The sequence below is a fragment of the Oncorhynchus kisutch genome, unplaced genomic scaffold, assembly GCF_002021735.2.
Source record: "Oncorhynchus kisutch isolate 150728-3 unplaced genomic scaffold, Okis_V2 scaffold721, whole genome shotgun sequence".
Taxonomy (NCBI): Eukaryota; Metazoa; Chordata; class Actinopteri; order Salmoniformes; family Salmonidae; genus Oncorhynchus; species Oncorhynchus kisutch.
Window position 1 is genome coordinate 1 of NW_022262666.1, and position 19,609 is coordinate 19,609.

The 19,609-nt window shown below is 45.2% G+C and overlaps 1 protein-coding gene across 1 annotated transcript; it reads right to left on the minus strand.

Moving 5' to 3' along the window:
* Positions 1-1,911: 1,911 nt before the first annotated feature.
* LOC116361507 (LIM and calponin homology domains-containing protein 1-like) lies at positions 1,912-19,187 on the minus strand (the record flags this gene model as incomplete). Its single annotated transcript, XM_031815990.1, has 7 exons — positions 18,705-19,187; positions 9,748-9,818; positions 9,530-9,599; positions 8,312-8,418; positions 4,940-4,970; positions 4,268-4,378; positions 1,912-2,041 (listed from the first exon to the last, which is right to left on the minus strand). Coding segments are annotated over exons 1-7 (619 nt in total), but the record flags the coding sequence as incomplete, so codon positions are not given.
* Between the last annotated feature and the right edge of the window lie 422 nt (positions 19,188-19,609).

Consider the following 19,609-nt stretch of genomic DNA (forward strand, 5'->3'; position numbering starts at 1 on the left):
GTGTGTGTGGGTGTGTCTTCGTAGGAACCTTACCATCACTGTTGCCACGGATGATGACATCGGGGAGGGGCTAGTCTGGGAGCGCGAGCCAAAAGAATCCAGTGGTGCAATCAAATCAAATTTTTATTTAGGACATTAATCTGAGTTTCAGTCTGTCATTTAATAGGCGTGTGTGTCTGGTTGGTGTGTTTGTCTTGTGGTGCTGTTTGTCTGTTGTGCGTCTGTGTGGTGTGTTTGTCTGTGTGGTGTCTGTGTGGTGTGTTTGTCTGTGGTGTGTCCTGTTTGTGGTGTGTTTGTCTGTGTGTGTCGTGGTGGTGTGTTGTCTGTTGTGTGTTCTGTGTGGTGTTTTGTCTGTGTGTGTCTGTGTGGTGTGGTGTTGTCTGTGTGGTGTGTTTGTCTGTGTGGTGGTGGTTGTGTGGTGTGTTTGTCTGTGTGTGTCTGTGTGGTGTGGTTTGTCTGTGTGGTGTGTTTGTCTGTGTGGTGTCTGTGTGGTGTGTTTGTCTGTTGTGCGTGTGTGTGGTGTGTTTGTCTGTGTGTGTCTTGGTGGGTGTGTTGTCTGTGTGTGTCTGTGTGGTGTGGTTTTGTCTGTGTGTGTCTGTGTGGTGTGTTTGTTTTCTGTGGTGTGTTTGTGGTGGTGTGTTTTTGTCTGTGTGTGTCCTGGTGGTGTGTTTGTCTGTGTGTGTCTGTGTGGTGTGTTTGTCTGTGTCTGTGTGGTGTGTTTGTCTGTGTGTGTCTGTGTGGTGTGTTTGTCTGTGTGTGTCTGTGTGGTGTGTGTGTCTGTGTGGTGTGTTTGTCTGTGTGTGTCTGTGTGGTGTGTGTGTCTGTGTGGTGTGTTTGTCTGTGTGTGTCTGTGTGTGTCTGTGTGGTTGTGTTTGTCTGTGCTGTGTCTGTGTGGTGTGTTGTCTGTGTGTGTTATTGTGTGGTGTGTTTGTCTGTTGTGTGTCTGTGTGGTGTGTTTTTGTCTGTGTTGTGTCTGTTGTGGTGTGTTTGTCTGTGTGTGTCTGTGTGGTGTGTTTTGTCTGTGTGTGTCTGTGTGGTGTGTTTGGATGTGTGTGGTCTGTGTGGTGTGTTTGTCTGTGTGTGTCTGTGTGGTGTGTTTGTCTGTGTGTGTCTGTGTGGTGTGTTTTGTCTGTGTGCGTCGTGGTGTGGTCTGTGTGGTGTGTTTGTCTGTGTGTGTCTGTGTGGTGTGTTTGCTGTGTGTCTGTGTGTGTCTGTGTGGTGTGTCTGTCTGTGTGTGTCTGTGTGGTATGGTGTGTTTGTCTGTGTGTGTCTGTGTGGTGTGTTTGTCTGTGTGTGTCTGTGTGGTGTGTTTGTCTGTGTGTGTCTGTGTGTGTTGTGTGGTGTGTTTGTCTGTGTGTGTCTGTGTGGTTGTTGTTTGTGTGTGTCTGTGTGGTGTGTTGGATGTGTGTGTCTGTGTGGTGTGTTTGTCTGTGTGTGTCCTGTAGGGTGTGTTTGTCTGTGTGTGTCTGTGTGGTGTGTTTGTCTGTGTGCGTCTGTGTGTGTCTGTGTGGTGTGTTTTTCTGTGTGTGTCTGTGTGGTGTGTTTGTCTGTGTGTGTCTGTGTGGTGTGTTTGTCTGTGTGCGTCTGTGTGGTGTGTTTGTCTGTGTGCGTCTGTGTGGTGTGTTTGTCTGTGTGCGTCTGTGTGGTGTGTTTGTCTGTGTGCGTTGTGTGGTGTGTTGTCTGTGTGGTGTGGTTGTCTGTGTGTGTCTGGTGGTGTGTTTGTCTGTGTGTGTCTGTGTGGTGTGTTTGTCTGTGTGTGTCTGTGTGGTGTGTTTGTCTGTGTGTGTCTGTGTGGGTGTTTGTCTGTGTGTGTCTGTGTGTGTGTTTGTCTGTGTGTGTCTGTGTGGTGTGTTTTGTCTGTGTGTGTCTGTGTGGTGTGTTTTGTCTGTGTGTGTCTGTGTGGTGTGTCACCTGTCCAGGGAGTTGTCCTGTGTGGTTGTCGGGGAGAGAGAGACTGACTCCGCTCTGAGTCCCAGCAGTCGTAACCACTGTCCCTCACACCTGGCCTCACACTGTCTGACCCAGACCTGTCCTCACTCAGCTACACACACACACCACAGAGACACACAAACCACAGGGCACACACACACAGACCTTAGGTGGTAATGTTGCAGTAATGTAAGACAGAGAGAGAAAGAGAGAGAGAGAAACACAGAGAGAGAGAGAAACACAGAGAGAGAGAGAAAGAGAGAGAAACAGAGAGAGAGAGAAACAGAGAGAGAGAGAAACAGAGAGAGAGAGAGAGAGAGAGAGAGAGAAGAGAGAGAGAGAGAGAGAGAGAAGAGAGAAGAGAGAGGAGAGGAGGAGAGAGCAGAGAGAGAGAGAAAGAGAGAGAGAGAGAAGAGAGAGAGAAACCAGAGAAAACAGAGAGAGAGAGAACAGAGAGAGAGAAGAAAACAGAGAGAGGAGAGAGGAAAGAGAGAGAAACACAGAGAGAGAGAAAAGAAGAGAGAGAAACAAGAGAGAGAGAGAAACAGAGAGAGAGAGAGAAAGAGAGAGAAGAGAGAAGAAGAGAGAGAAAGAGAACAGAGAGAGAGAAACAGAGAGAGAGAACAGAGAGAGAGAGAAACAGAGAGAGAGAAAGAGAGAGAAACAGAGAGAGAGAGAAACAGAGAGAGAACAGAGAGAGAGAGAGAAACAGAGAGAGAGAGAGAAAGGGGAGGCAGGTAGCCTAGTGGTTAGATCGTTGGGCCAGTAACCAAAAGGTTGATAGACTGAACAAGGTACAAATCTGTCGTTCTGCCCCTGAACAAGGCAGTTTACCCACTGTTCCCTGGTAGGCTGTCATTGTAAATAAGAATTTGTTCTTAACTGACTTGCCGAGTTAAATAAAGGTTAAATAAAATAAACACTAATAAATGGGGGAATTGTCATCCTGAAACAGGAAAGGGCCTTCCCCAAACTGTTACCACAAAGTTGGGAGAACAGAATCATCTAGAATGTCATTGTATGCTGTAGCGTTAAGATTTCCCTTCACTGGAACTGAGGGGCCTGAACCATGAAAACCAGGCCCCAGACCATTATTCTTCCTCCACTAAACTTTACAGTTGGCACTATGCATTGGGGCAGGTAGCGTTCTCCTGGCATCCGCCAAACCCAGATCCATCCGTTGGACTGCCAGATGTTGAAGCGAGAGAAAGCGTTTCCACTGCTCCAGAGTCCAACGGCGGCGAGCTTTACACCACTCCAGCCGACGCTTGGCATTGCGCATGAGGGTTTTAGGCCTGTGTGCGGCTGCCATGGAAACCCAGATCTTGCTCTGACGTTGCTAAACGTTGGATTATTTGGGATTCAGCCAGAGCGAGAGAGAGAGAGAGAGAGAGAGAGAGAAAGAGAGAGAGAGAGAGCAAACTAGAATGCTATTGGCCCTACACAGAGAGTACACAGCGGCAGAATACCTGACCACTGTGACTGACCCAAAATTAAGGAAAGCTTTGACTATGTACAGACTCAGTGAGCAGAGCCTTGCTATTGAGAAAGGCCGCCTTAGGCAGACTTGGCTCTCAAGAGAAGACAGGCTATGTGCTCACTGCCCACAAAATGAGGTGGAAACTGAGCTGCACTTCCTAACCTCCTGCCCAATGTATGACCATATTAGAGAGACATATTTCCCTCAGATTACACAGATCCACAAAGAATTCGAAAACAAATCCAATTTTGAAAAACTCCCATATCTACTGGGTGAAATTCCACAGTGTGCCATCACAGCAGCAAGATTTGTGACCTGTTGCCACGAGAAAAGGGCAACCAGTGAAGAACAAACACCATTGTAAATACAACCCATATTTATGCTTATTTATTTTATCTTGTGTCCTTTAGCCATTTGTACATTGTTAGAACACTGTATATATATATAATATGACATTTGTAATGTCTTTACTGTTTTGAAACTTCTGTATGTGTAATGTTTACTGTTCATTTTTGTTGTTTTTCACTTTATATATTCACTTTGTATGTTGTCTACCTCACTTGCTTTGGCAATGTTAACACATGTTTCCCATGCCAATAAAGCCCTTGAATTGAATTGAATTGAATTGAATTGAATTGAGAGAGAGAGAGAGAAACAGAGAGAGAAACAGAGAGAGAAACAGAGAGACAGAGACAGAGACAGAGAGAGAAACAGAGAGAGAGAAACAGAGAGAGGTGTATACCTGTTGTGTGTTCATAGTATTCCTGTATCTGTGGCATTCCAGAGTGTGTGTGTGTGTGTGCGTGTGCGCGTGTGCGTGTATGTGTGTGGTACATGGATGTGTGTGTGTCGTCTTACCGTTCTCATGTGTGATCGCAGTCCCTCAAACTCTCTGAGGTTTAGGACAGGTCCGTCATAGGAGGGACACACACTGGATGCCTTCCCCAGCCAGAATATTGTAATTAATACCTAGATGGGGGGGATGTTGTCAGAGAGAGAGAGAGAGAGAGAGGCAGACCTGGCTCTCAAGAGAAGACAGGCTATGTGCAACACTACCCACAAAATGAGGTGGAAACTGAGCTGCACTTCCTAACCTCCTGCCCAATGTATGACCATATTAGAGAAACATATTTCCCTCAGATTACACAGATCCACAAAGAATTAGAAAACAAATCCAATTTTTATAAACTCCCATATCTACTGGGTGAAATACCACAGTGTGACATCACAGCAGCAAGATTTATGACCCGTTGCCACGAGAAAAGGTCAACCAGTGGAGAACAAACACCATTGTAAATACAACCCATATTTATGCTTATTTATTTTCCTTTTGTACTTTAACTATTTGCACATCGTTACAACACTGTATATAGACATTAAATGACATTTGAAATGTCTTTATTCTTTTGGAGCTTTTGTGAGTGTAATGTTTACTGTTAATTTCACTTGTGTTTATTATCTATTTCACTTGCTTTGGCAATGTTCACATATGTTTCCCATGCCAATAAATCCCTTAAATTGAATACTTACGTTCTTCAGTTTTCTACTGCATTCTGAGTCCCTGAAGAGAAAAGGAGAGGAGAGGTCACTTTCAGTCTGTCAACTCGGTACAACAAATGTATGGGGAGTTTGCACGCTAGCGCCCTCTACTGAGGGCCAACGGACACCCTGCCTCACCTACTGAGGGCCAACGGACACCCTGCCTCACCTACTGAGGGCCAACGGACACCCTGCCTCACCCACTAAGGGCCACCGGACACCGTGCCTCACCCACTAAGGGCCAACAGACACCCTGCCTCACCTACTGAGGGCCACCGGACACCTTGCCTCACCCACTAAGGGCCAACGGACACCCTGCCTCACCTACTGAGGGCCACCGGACACCGTGCCTCACCTACTGAGGGCCACCGGACACCGTGCCTCACCCACTAAGGGCCAACGGACACCGTGCCTCACCTACTGAGGGCCACCGGACACCGTGCCTCACCCACTAAGGGCCAACGGACACCGTGCCTCACCTACTGAGGGCCAACGGACACCGTGCCTCACCTACTGAGGGCCAACGGACACCGTGCCTCACCTACTGAGGGCCAACGGACACCGTGCCTCACCTACTGAGGGCCACCGGACACCGTGCCTCACCTACTGAGGGCCAACGGACACCCTGCCTCACCTACTGAGGGCCACCGGACACCCTGCCTCATCTACTGAGGGCCAACGGACACCGTGCCTCACCTACTGAGGGAGAACGGACACCGTGCCTCACCTACTGAGGGCCACCGGACACCCTGCCTCACCTACTGAGGGCCACCGGACACCCTGCCTCACCTACTGAGGGCCACCGGACACCCTGCCTCACCTACTGAGGGCCACCGGACACCTTGCCTCACCCACTGAAGGCCAACGGACACCTTGCCTCACCCACTAAGGGCCAACGGACACCCTGCCTCACCTACTGAGGGCCAACGGACACCTTGCCTCACCTACTGAGGGCCAACGGACATCTTGCCTCACCTACTGAGGGCCAACGGACACCTTGCCTCATCTACTGAGGGCCAACGGACACCTTGCCTCACCTACTGAGGGCCAACGGACACCTTGCCTCATCTACTGAGGGCCAACGGACACCTTGCCTCACCTACTGAGGGCCAACAGACACCTTGCCTCACCTACTGAGGGCCAACGGACACCGTGCCCCACCGGAAGCGGAATTATTATCCGTGTTTAGCTTCGCTAACTGGTTGTAAGTAAGATGACTAGAACGAGTTGACGAAGGCTGTTAAGCCGGGTTGGAGTTGACCACAGTCATGTGGTTTCATCATGTCTTTGAGACAAAGGTTGTTAGCTGGGTTGGAATTGACCACAGTCACGTGGTTTCATCATGTCTTTGAGACAAAGGCTGTTAGCTGGGTTGGAATTGACCACAGTCACATGGTTTCATCATGTCTTTGAGACAAAGGTTGTTAGCTGGGTTGGAGTTGACCACAGTCACATGGTTTCACTATGTCTTTGAGACAAAGGTTGTTAGCTGGGTTGGAGTTGACCACAGTCACATGGTTTCACTATGTCTTTGAGACAAAGGTTGTTAGCTGGGTTGGAGTTGACCACAGTCACGTGGTTTCACCATGTCTTTGAATCACGTTGACTTGTATGTTTCGACTGGCTGAATGCTCAGGCTGCCCTGGAACCAGCTCATGTGACCAAAGCTCTCAACAGAGACGGTGTCTGTATCTCAACAGAGAAGTGTAGCCTCCCTAAGAAGGCTTGGTGGGACTGACGTTAGCTGTCCTCCCCAGGTGCAGTTAATACAGGTAATGAGTGGAGAACAGGAGGGCTTCTTAAAGAAAAACTAATTCTTACTGGTTGGTAGGTGATCAAATACTTATGTCATGTAATAAAATGCAAAATCATACAATGTGATTTTCTGGATTTTTGTTTTAGATTCCGTCTCTCACAGTTGAAGTGTACCTATGATATAAATTACAGACCTTTACATGCTTTGTAAGTAGGTAAAACCTGAAAAATCGGCAGTGTAACAAATACTTGTTCTCCCCACTGTATATGTGAACAGTTTAGTTTTGTTCTTCCCATCTAGAGGAATTGGAAGATACTTTTATCTTGTGGAAATAGTATGGAGAGACAGCGAGTGATCAACTTGCAAGACTCATCTGCTGAATCACCAGGCAACAAACAGAAGGAATGGGAGGACTTACAACCCAACAAGGACAACAACAAGAATTAGGACATAGATGAACACGAAAACCAACAGAGGGAGAACGAGGAAGGATTTCTGAGAGGTTTCTGGAGGATAGTTCAGGCCTTGATAGGGAGAGGAAGGATTTCTGAGAGGTTTCTGGAGGATAGTTCAGGCCTTGATAGGGAGAGGAAGGGTTTCTGGGGGACAGTTCAGGCCTTGATAGGGAGAGGAAGGGTTTCTGAGGGACAGTTCAGGCCTTGATATGGAGAGGAAGGGTTTCTGAGGGACAGTTCAGGCCTTGATAGGGAGAGGATGGGTTTCTGGGGGATTTCTGGAGGACAGTTCAGGCCTTGATAGGGAGAGGATGGTTTCTGAGGGACAATTCAGGCCTTGATAGGGAGAAGAAGGATTTCTGAGAGGTTTCTGGAGGATAGTTCAGGCCTTGATATGGAGAGGATGGGTTTCTGAGGGATTTCTGGAGGACAGTTCAGGCCTTGATAGGGAGAGGAGGGTTTCTGAGGGACAGTTCAGGCCTTGATATGGAGAGGATGGGTTTCTGAGGGATTTCTGGAGGACAGTTCAGGCCTTGATAGGGAAGGAGGGTTTCTGGGGGGTTTCTGGAGGACAGTTCAGGCCTTGATAGGGAGAGGATGGTTTCTGAGGGACAGTTCAGGCCTTGATAAGGAGAGGAGGGTTTCTGGGGGACAGTTCAGGCCTTGATATGGAGAGGATGGGTTTCTGGGGGATTTCTGGAGGACAGTTCAGGCCTTGATAGGGAGAGGATGGTTTCTGAGGGACAGTTCAGGCCTTGATAGGGAGAGGAGGGTTTCTGGGGGACAGTTCAGGCCTTGATATGGAGAGGATGGGTTTCTGGGGGATTTCTGGAGGACAGTTCAGGCCTTGATAGGGAGAGGAAGGGTTTCTGGGGGATTTCTGGAGGACAGTTCAGGCCTTGATAGGGAGAGGAAGGTTTCTGGGGGACAGTTCAGGCCTTGATATGGAGAGGATGGGTTTCTGGGGGATTTCTGGAGGACAGTTCAGGCCTTGATAGGGAGAGGAAGGTTTCTGGGGGACAGTTCAGGGCTTGATAGGGAGAGGATGGGTTTCTGGGGGATTTCTGGAGGACAGTTCAGGCCTTGATAGGGGCCTAGTTATATACTGTGTATATTTATATATAAGCACGCACACACGTTTCTCTCTCTAACCTGAGGTTGGCTTGTATGGAGGTGTCCTGAAGGTCTCCCGGATTAAACAGCTGGGAACCTTTCAGACCCAACTCCTCACAGCCTCTGAGGAACACTGACAGGTTGTCCTGGGGAGGGGGGGAGGAGGGAGAGGAATGGGGAGGGAGGGGGGAGGGAGGAGGGAGGAGGGAGAGAGAGTAGAGGTTTAGTTTATTAGTAGTATTGCAGTAGTAGTGTAGCAGTATAGCAGTAGTATTGTAGTAATATAGTAGTATAATACTGACCAGTCCAGCAATGGGCATAGGCAACACTATTAGTGTAGTATTAGTGCAATATTAGTGTAGTATTAGTGCAGCATTAGCATAGTATTAGTGTAGTATTAGTGCAGTATTGGTGTAGTATTAGTGTAGTATTAGTGTAGCATTAGTGTAGTATTAGTGCAGTATTAGTGTAGTATTCGCGTAGCATTAGTGCAATATTAGTGTAGTATTAGTGCAGTATTAGTGCAGCATTAGCATAGTATTAGTGTAGTATTAGTGCAGTATTAGTGTAGTATTCGAGTAGCATTAGTGCAATATTAGTGCAGTATCAGTGTAGTATTAGTGCAGTATCAGTGTAGTATTAGTGCAGTATTAGTGTAGCATTAGTGTGGTATTAGTGTAGTATTCGTGTGGTATCAGTGTAGTACTAGTGTAGTATTAGCGCGGTATTAGTGCCGTATTAGTGTAGTATTCACGTAGCATTAGTGCAATATCAGTGTAGTATTAGTGTAGTATTAGTGCAGCATAAGTGCAGTATTAGTGCAGTATCAGTGCAGTATCAGTGCAGTATCAGTGTAGTATTTGTGTAGTATTAGTGCAGTATTAGTGCAGTATTAGTGAAGTATTGGTGTAGTATTAGTGCAGTATTAGTGCAGTAGTAGTGCAGCATTAGTGTAGACTAGTGTAGTATTAGTGTAGTATTGGTGCAGTAGCCTGGTTCCTCTCTACCCAGTACAGCCTAGTTATTGGTTAGGTAACATTAGTATAGTACCAGAAGACTGGCCACTCTTCAGAGCCTGGTTCCTCTCTAGGTTTGTTCTTAGGTCCCTGCCTTTCTAGGGAGTTTTTCCTAGCCACCGTGCTTCTACACCTGCATTGCTTGCTGTTTGGGGTTTTAGGCTGGGTTTCTGTACAGCACTTTGTGACATCGGCTGATGTAGAAAGGAGTTTCTAAACCATTTGATTTAGTGGTACTGACCAGTCCAGCGATGGGCGAGGGTAGTCTGTTGATTTTCTGGACCAAACCTGGTCTGATGGAACACAGTAACCTGGAAGAGACACACAGACAAATACTTCACTACACTCAGTATGTATGTGTGTGTGTGTGTGTGTGTGTGTGTGTGTGTTTAATGAGAGACAGTGGAACAGCAGAGGATTGTGGGGATTTCAAAGGCGGAAGTGAGGTCACAGACTCACTCGCAGAGCAGGATCCCGTTCTCCAGGCCGCTCCGGAAGTCCTTCTCACCGAAACGTTTTCCCGTCACCTCCTGGGGAGAACACACATCATCACGGTTCTAACCAGGTTATAACAAGGTTCTAAAGAGGTTCTAGCCAGGTTCTAAAAGGTTCTAGCCAGGTTATAAAGAGGTTCTAACCAGGTTAATAAAGAGGTTCTAACCAGGTTAATAAAGAGGTTATAACCAGGTTATAAAGAGGTTATAACCAGGTACTAACCAGGGTAAAAGAGGTTCTAACCAGGTTCTAGCGAGGTTCTAACCAGGTTCTAGCGAGGTTCTAACCAGGTTCTAGCGAGTTTCTAACCATGTTCTAGCGAGGTTCTAACCAGGTTCTAAAGAGGATCTAACCAGGTTAATAAAGAGGTTCTAACCAGGTTAATAAAGAGGTTATAACCAGGTTATAAAGAGGTTATAACCAGGTACTAACCAGGGTAAAAGAGGTTCTAACCAGGTTCTAGCGAGGTTCTAACCAGGTTCTAGCGAGGTTCTAACCAGGTTCTAGCGAGTTTCTAACCATGTTCTAGCAAGGTTCTAACCAGGTTCTAAAGAGGATCTAACCAGGTTAATAAAGAGGTTCTAACCAGGTTAATAAAAAGGTTCTAACCAGGTTAATAAAGAGGTTCTAACCAGGTTAATAAAAGGTTCTAACCAGGTTAATAAAGAGGTTCTAACCAGGTTAATAAAGAGGTTCTAACCAGGTTAATAAAGAGGTTCTAACCAGGTTAATAAAGAGGTTCTAACCAGGTTAATAAAGAGGTTCTAACCAGGTTAATAAAGAGGTTCTAACCAGGTTAATAAAGAGGTTCTAACCAGGTTAATAAAGAGGTTCTAACCAGGTTAATAAAGAGGTTCTAACCAGGTTAATAAAGATGTTCTAACCAGGTTAATAAAGAGGTTCTAACCAGGTTAATAAAGAGGTTCTAACCAGGTTATAAAGAGGTTCTAACCAGGTTAATAAAGAGGTTCTAACCAGGTTATAAAGAGGTTCTAACCAGGTTTTAAAAGGGTTTAGCCAGGATCTACCCTGTCTTTTCTCTGTAAATGTACAGCATTATACTGGCACCAGAGTTGCCAGCATAACACTGTGCATTTGCTTAACAGTTTTGATGCTATAATTAAGCAATAAGGCACGAGGGGATGTGGAATATGGCTTAGGGCTGTTCTTGGGCACGACACAACGTGGACTGCCTTGATACAGCCGTTAACCGTGGTATATTGGCCATATACCACAAACCCCCGAGATGCCTTATTGCTATTATAAACTGGTTACCAACGTAATTAGAAAAGTAAAAATATGTTTTGTCAAACCGTGGTAATACCACGGCTTTCAGTCAATCAGCATTCAGGGCTCCAACCACCCAGTTTATAGTGTATTTTACAGTAATATTTCCTTACTGTAAAAGCTGCCAACTCTGTTGCCAGTATAATGCTGTACATTTACAGGGACATTTCAGGGAAATTCTAAATGTCTGAAAAACAAAACATTTGTACATCAAATACATTTATTCAAATTGGTAACAACATTAACAACATATGAAACAAGTGAATTGACAACAGAAGTAACAACAGTTAACACATGTAATAAGAGCATCATTACAGTAATAATGTAGAGTGGAAGGGAAAGTGTTTTAACTACTTGGCAGACATGAAACAAACAGACAATCATAATATCAGTCAAAATATCACATTCCCAGTTCATGCTACAAAACCAACTTCGTAAAGGGGTTTTAAAAATATGTTCTATTTGAGCCAAAAATCCATGACGTAGAGTAAGACATTGTTGTAGTTGACTCAACCTTCCATAACAGAACACTGAGACATTCTTGTAGTTGACTCAACCTTCCATAACAGAACACTGAGACATTGTTGTAGTTGACTCAACCTTCCATAACAGAACACTGAGACATTGTTGTAGTTGACTCAACCTTCCATAACAGAACACTGAGACATTGTTGTAGTTGACTCAACCTTCCATAACAGAACACTGAGACAGCGAAACGCTCTGAATTTACAAACGACCCAGATCGCATTCTGACACACTGGAGGCAATTATGAACGCACCCTTAGTTGTCAATCAAATGTATTTGGCATCGATCAAATGTGAGGGCAGGCAAGTTCCCATTCAGTTGTCAAAGCATGGGTTGGGACAAGCATGCATTGGTGGGTAAGCTCCATCGTTTATCAGTCCAATTTTGACAGCCAACTAGCTGGAAAAGTTTGAGAGGGTTTACCTAATGTTCCTTCATTAGATATGAGTTCATCTTGTTCTGGCTAGCATAAGTTGTTGATCTGGTTGTTGTTGATGTGTATAACTGAGGGAGCGAGAGCCAACCTTTTCATGGTTGTTTAATCAATAGGACTGTAAAGTTCCCTAATGTAGGAGGACTCCCGTGGTGTTTTTAAATATTTACAGAAATCTATTCAGGTGTATTTTGTGTCTTTTGGTGAATGTGTTCTAATGATCTGAAGTCACGCTGTTGTTACTGCCTGTAAACACACAGTCCAGTTCATAGTGAATGATGACAGGCCCTACTGCCTGTAAACACACAGTCTAGTTCATAGTGAATGATGGCAGGCCCTACTGTCTGGAAACAGTCCAGTTCAGAGTGAATGATGACAGGCCCAGTCTACCAACGATAGACACTATTCTACTGACTCAACATCAGATTATTAACCCCAGTCTACCAACGATAGACACTATTCTCCTGACTCAACATCCAACGATAGACACTATTCTCCTGACTCAACATCCAACGATAGACACTATTCTACTGACTCAACATCCAACGATAGACACTATTCTACTGACTCAACATCCAACGATAGACACTATTCTGCTGACTCAACATCCAACGATAGACACTATTCTACTGACTCAACATCCAACGATAGACACTATTCTACTGACTCAACATCCAACGATAGACACTATTCTGCTGACTCAACATCCAACGATAGACACTATTCTGCTGACTCAACATCCAACGATAGACACTATTCTACTGACTCAACATCAGATTACCAACAAACCTGGATCTGTAGTGACGCCTCAACACTGCGATGCGGTGCCTTAGTCCGCGGCGCGACGAGGGAGGCCCAATCAAACATGATTTCATATAATAATTTTCTATAATAATATAAATTAAATGTAGAATTATTGTACGGACTCTCTCTCCATCTACCTCTCCAGATTACAGACACACGCAAGCACATACACACACCCACAGAGATATTGCAGTTGGACATCTGAAGCTATTCCAATTAATCCCTGCAAGGACAGCTGTGACATCAGGCATGTAAAACACACACACACACGTCAGAGGTTTCTCTGTTCTAGAACACACGTCAGAGGTATCTCTGTTCTAGAACACACGTCAGAGGTATATCTGTTCTAGAACACACGTCAGAGGTATCTCTGTTCTAGAACACACGTCAGAGGTATCTCTGTTCTAGAACACACGTCAGAGGTATATCTGTTCTAGAACACACGTCAGAGGTATCTCTGTTCTAGAACACACGTCAGAGGTATTTCAGAGGTATATCTGTTCTAGAAGACACGCCAGAGGTATATCTGTTCTAGAACACACGTCAGAAGTATATCTGTTCTAGAACACACGTCAGAGGTATTTCAGAAGTATATCTGTTCTAAAACACACGCCAGAGGTATCTCTGTTCTAGAACACACGCCAGAGGTATCTCTGTTCTAGAACACACGCCAGAGGTATCTCTGTTCTAGAACACACGCCAGAGGTATCTCTGTTCTAGAACACACATTTCTATGTGGCCGCTGTGCCATGCAGGGGGCGGGGCCTCGAGGAGACAAACTAACCTGAAAGGCTACTGCTGTTATGTTTCCTTGGACACCAATGTCACACACACAGACACACACGAAAGAGAGGCAGCCTTACCAGTCATAAATAACTAGAGAATTAAGAAGAGAGAGACAGATTGAGAGAGACAGGTGGAGAGAGAGAGAGAGAGAGAGAGAGATATAGATGAGAGAGAGAGAGAGAATGGGAGAGAAAGACAGACGCACATACTATCTGATCCTGGAATATACCAGATCTGAGATCTGTCTTTGGCCTAATGAGCAGGAACCTGGACTTCACCAAAGATATCAGAAATATAGACATTGTCATCCTACAAGAAACATGGTAAAGAGGCGACGGACCCACTGGTTGTCCTCTAGGTTACAGAGAGCTGGTAGTCCCATCCACCACACTACCAGGTGGGTGGTATAGAGGAGACGGACCCACTGGTTGCCCTCTAGGTTACAGAGAGCTGGTAGTCTCATCCACCACACTACCAGGTGGGTGGTATAGAGGAGACGGACACACTGGTTGTCCTCTAGGTTACAGAGAGCTGGTAGTCCCATCCACCACACTACCAGGTGGGTGGTATAGAGGAGACGGACCCACTGGTTGCCCTCTAGGTTACAGAGAGCTGGTAGTCCCATCCACCACACTACCAGGTGGGTGGTATAGAGGAGATGGACCCACTGGTTGTCCTCTAGGTTACAGAGAGCTGGTAGTCCCATCCACCACACTACCAGGTGGGTGGTATAGAGGAGACGGACACACTGGTTGTCCTCTAGGTTACAGAGAGCTGGTAGTCCCATCCACCACACTACCAGGTGGGTGGTATAGAGGAGACGGACCCACTGGTTGACCTCTAGGTTACAGAGAGCTGGTAGTCCCATCCACCACACTACCAGGTGGGTGGTATAGAGGAGATGGACCCACTGGTTGTCCTCTAGGTTACAGAGAGCTGGTAGTCCCATCCACCAAACTACCAGGTGTGAAACAGGGAAGAGACTCAGGGGGTATGCTAATTTGGTATTGAGCAGACCTAACCCACTCTATTAAATTAGTCAAAACAGGATTTTTTTTACCTCTGGCTATAAATTAAAAAGGAAATGATCTCAACAGAGATAAATGTCCTCCTGCTACCTACAGTTGAAGTCAGAAGTTTACATTCACTTAGGTTGGAGTCATTAAAACTCATTTTTCAACCATTCCACACATTTCTTGTTTAACAAACTATAGTTTTGGCAAGTTGGTTAGGACATCTACTTTGTGCATGACACAAGTCATTTTTCCAACAATTGTTTACAGACAGATTATTTCACTTATAATTCACTGTATCACAATTCCAGTGGGTGAGAAGTTTACATACACTAAGTTTACTCTGCCTTTAAACAGCATGGAAAATTACAGAAAATGATTTCATGCCTTTAGAAGCTTCCGATAGGCTAATTGACATAATTTGAGTCAATTGGAGGTGTACCTGTGGATGTATTTAAAGGCCTACCTTCAAACGCAGTGCCTCTTTGCTTGACATCATGGGACAATAAAACGAAATCAACCAAGACCTCAGAAAATAAATTGTAGACCTCGACAAGTCTGGTTCATCCTTGGGAGCAATTTCCAAATGCCTGAAGGTACCACGTTCATCTGTACAAACAATAGTACACAAGTATAAACACCATGGGACCACGCAGCCGTCATACCGCTCAGGAAGGAGACGTGTTCTGTCTCCTAGGGATTAATGTACTTTGGTGCGAAAAGCGCAAATCAATCCCAGAACAACAGCAAAGGACCTTGTGAAGATTCTGGAGGAAACAGGTACAAAAGTATCTATATCCAAAGTAAAACAAGTCCTATATCGACATAACCTGAAAGGCCATTCGGCAAGGAAGAAGCCACTGCTCCAAAGCCGCCATAAAAAAGCCAGACTACGGTTTGCAACTGCACATGGGGACGCAGATCTTACTTTTTGGAGAAATGTCCTCTGGTCTGATGAATCAAAAATAGAACAGTTTGGCCATAATGACCATCGTTATGTTTGGAGGAAAAAGGGGGAGGCTTGCAAGCTGAAGAACACCATCCCAACCGTGAAGCACAGGGGTGCCAGCATCATGTTGTGGAGGTGCTTTACTGCAGGAGGGACTGGTGCACTTCACAAAATAGATGGCATCATGAGGATGGAAAATTATGTAGCAACATCTCAAGACATCAGTCAAGACATCAGTCAGGAAGTTAAAGCTTGGTCACATTTTTTATTTTTTATTTCACCTTTATTTAACCAGGTAGGTTGAGAACTAGTTCTCATTTGCAACTGCGACCCGGCCAAAATAAAGCGTAGCAAGTCGACACAAACAACGACACAGAGTTACACATGGAATAAACAAAACATACAGTCAATAATACAGTAGAACAAAAGAAAACAAAAAGTCTATATACAGTGAGTGCAAATGAGGTAAGTTAGGAAATAAATAGGCCATGGTGGCGAAGTAATTACAATATAGCAATTAAACACTGGAATGGTAGATCGGCCGAAGATGAATGTGCAGGTAGAGATACTGGGGTGTAAAGGAGCAAAATAAATAAATAGATAAATACCAGTATGGGGATGAGGTAGGTAGAGAGATGGGCTGTTTACAGACAGGTACAGGTGCAGTGATCTGTAAAATTCTCTGACAGCTGGTGCTTAAAGTTAGTGAGGGAGATGTGAGTCTCCAGCTTCAGAGATTTTTGCAATTCGTTCCAGTCATGGGCAGCAGAGAACTGGAAGGAAAGACGACCAAACGAGGAATTGGCTTTGGGGGTGACCAGTGAGATATACCTGCTGGAGCACGTGCTACGAGTGGGTGCTGCTATGGTGACCAGTGAGCTGAGATAAGGCGGGGCTTTACCCAGCAGAGACTTGTAGATAACCTGTAGCCACTGGGTTTGACGACGAGTACGAAGCGAGGACCAACCAATGAGAACGTACAGGTCGCAATGGTGGGTAGTGTATGGGGCTTTGGTGACAAAACGGATGGCACTGTGATTGACTGCATCCAACTTGCTGAGTAGAGTGTTGGAGGCTATTTTATAGATGACATCACCGAAGTCGAGGATCGGTAGGATGGTCAGTTTTACGAGGGTATGTTTGGCAGTATGAGTGAAGCATGCTTTGTTGCGATATAGGAAGCCGATTCTAGATTTAATTTTGGATTGGAGATGCTTAATGTGAGTCTGGAAGGAGAGTTTACAGTCTAACCAGACACCTAGGTATTTGTAGTTGTCCACATATTCTAAGTCAGAACCGTCCAGAGTGGTGATGCTAGCCGGGCAGGCGGGTTCGGGCAACAATCGGTTGAATAGCATGCATTTAGTTTTACTAGCATTTAAAAGCAGTTGGAGGCCACGGAAGGAGAGTTGTATGGCATTGAAGCTCGTCTGGAGGTTAGTTAACACAGTGTCCAAGGAGGGGCCAGAAGTATACAGAATGGTGTCGAAAAACAGAGTTTAAATGTATTTGGCTAAGGTGTGTGTGTGTGGTGATTGACAAGATACCAAAGATACCATCATCATCCTCATGATCTCTGGTTGAGACAGGAAGTGTTGAACTAGCTGACTTCACTCAGTCGCTGTCCACCAATCAGATGGTGGAAAACAGGTTACCATATAGATCTACTCATAATAACAAGACCCTCCCCCCCGACACACACAGAAGTCACTGAAACGACATGATTGATTGTAAACATCACAGAGAGAGCCATGTGCGTGAATACTAGTCCACATTTTCACTGCCATGGCTACCATCCGGAAGCTCCTGGCTCTCGCCTGCGGGAGGCGGGGTTCTGGTGCATGCGCTCAGGGGGAACGCGTTTCTCTCTCCGGGTGTCTTCAGACAAACCAAACATGGCCACCGAGAGGAACGGAGAGATACTATTCTAGTAAGTTCCATCCCTTACTAGATAATATTCTCTTAGTTTCACTCAAACACACACACACTTCATCACGCAGCAGTAATGTCCCACATTAAGCCTTCTAGTCAAGTTGTAACCAGACACCCTGTGAGACAACAGGTGACAGGGCAATAGTACATTTATAGGCTATCCCCTCAGTCCCAGGTCTCCAGTCCAGAACCCCCTACAGCAAAATAACATTTATAGGCTATCCCCTCAGTCCCAGGTCTCCAGTCCAGAACCTACTACTGCAATATAACATTTATAACCCGGTCTCTAGAACCCCCTACAGCAATATGACATTTATAACCCCGGTCTCTAGAACCCCCTACTGTAATATAACATTTATAACCCCCTACTGTAATAACATGTATAACCCCCTACTGTAATAACATTTATAACCCCCTACTGTAATAACATTTATAACCCCCTACTGTAATATAACATTTATAACCCCCTACTGTAATATAACATTTATAACCCCTTACTGTAATAACATTTATAACCCCCTACTGTAATATAACATTTATAACCCCCTACTGTAATAACATTTATAACCCCCTACTGCAATAACATTTATAACCCCGGTCTCTAGAACCCCCTACAGCAATATGACATTTATAACCCCGGTCTCTAGAACCCCCTACTGTAATATAACATTTATAACCCCCTACTGTAATAACATTTATAACCCCCTACTGTAATAACATTTATAACCCCCTACTGTAATATAACATTTATAACCCCCTACTGTAATATAACATTTATAACCCCCTACTGTAATATAACATTTATAACCCCCTACTGTAATATAACATTTATAACCCCCTACTGTAATATAACATTTATAACCCCCTACTGCAATAACATTTATAACCCCGGTCTCTAGAACCCCCTACTGTAATATAACATTTATAACCCCCTACTGTAATAACATTTATAACCCCCTACAGCAATATGACATTTATAACCCCCTACTGTAATAACATTTATAACCCCCTACTGTAATATAACATTTATAACCCCCTACTGTAATAACATTTATAACCCCGGTCTCTAGAACCCCCTACTGTAATATAACATTTATAACCCCCTACTGTAATAACATTTATAACCCCCTACTGTAATATAACATTTATAACCCCGGTAATAAGCCCTGTTTATATACACAGACATCTCACCTCGATCCACTTCTGCGCCTCTCTGAATGCAGGCTCGGGATGTCTCAGTTCGTCCAGGGGAACGTGAGGTTCCTCGCGCTCAGTCCCGGTGCTGGCCATCTCTGATAAAGGCTTCAGTAGGCTATGGTGCGTTCGTGGGGTTTAAATATCCTTTCTCCGTTAAGAAAAGCTCGGCAATGTCGTCCCTTAATTCCTACCGGACAGCTGGGCTTGTTATTCCACCGGTTAAGGCTCACGGAGGGCCCGTATCTGTTATATCCGTTATTCTACCAGGATTCTCCGTAACTCGGCGTGAGCGTCTCCCGGTTGGGCTGTAGAGGAAAATGATCTATCGTGACTCCCCACACTGCAACACGAAACAACCGGACACTAAAAATAACCTCCAACCGGCCAGGCGCGAGACAGACGCCAAGCAGCCGGTCCTGGTGCCCGCAGGACGGGGAGGATAGAAGAATGTTGGAGGGGGGGGTTGGGGCGGTGTGTGTATTTTACAAACGGTGGCGTTATAATTCCGGTCAGCTGGCGAGACAACGTGACGCTGCTGCCACCGGGCGCCAGAAAGGTCGCGTTGATTCACCGCATCTGTAACCACGGCAACGCGCTGCCGCACGGTGTCTGTAACCACGGCGACGCGCTGCCGCACCGCGTCTGTAACCACGGCGACGCGCTCCCAGCTCTGATCTGGACAAATTCCGTCCGAAGACCACAGCGATAACTTTGGACTTCTGTTATTTAATGAAAACATTTTAACATGTTGATTTTTACAAACAGATTAATTCATATTTTCACATCAATACATGGGTTCATTATTAGGATACTTAACATGATTTACATATTTAATAATGTCCATGGAAATTTAGAGTCCAAATGTATTTTTAATTCCGTTTAGATTTGTTTAAAAATGT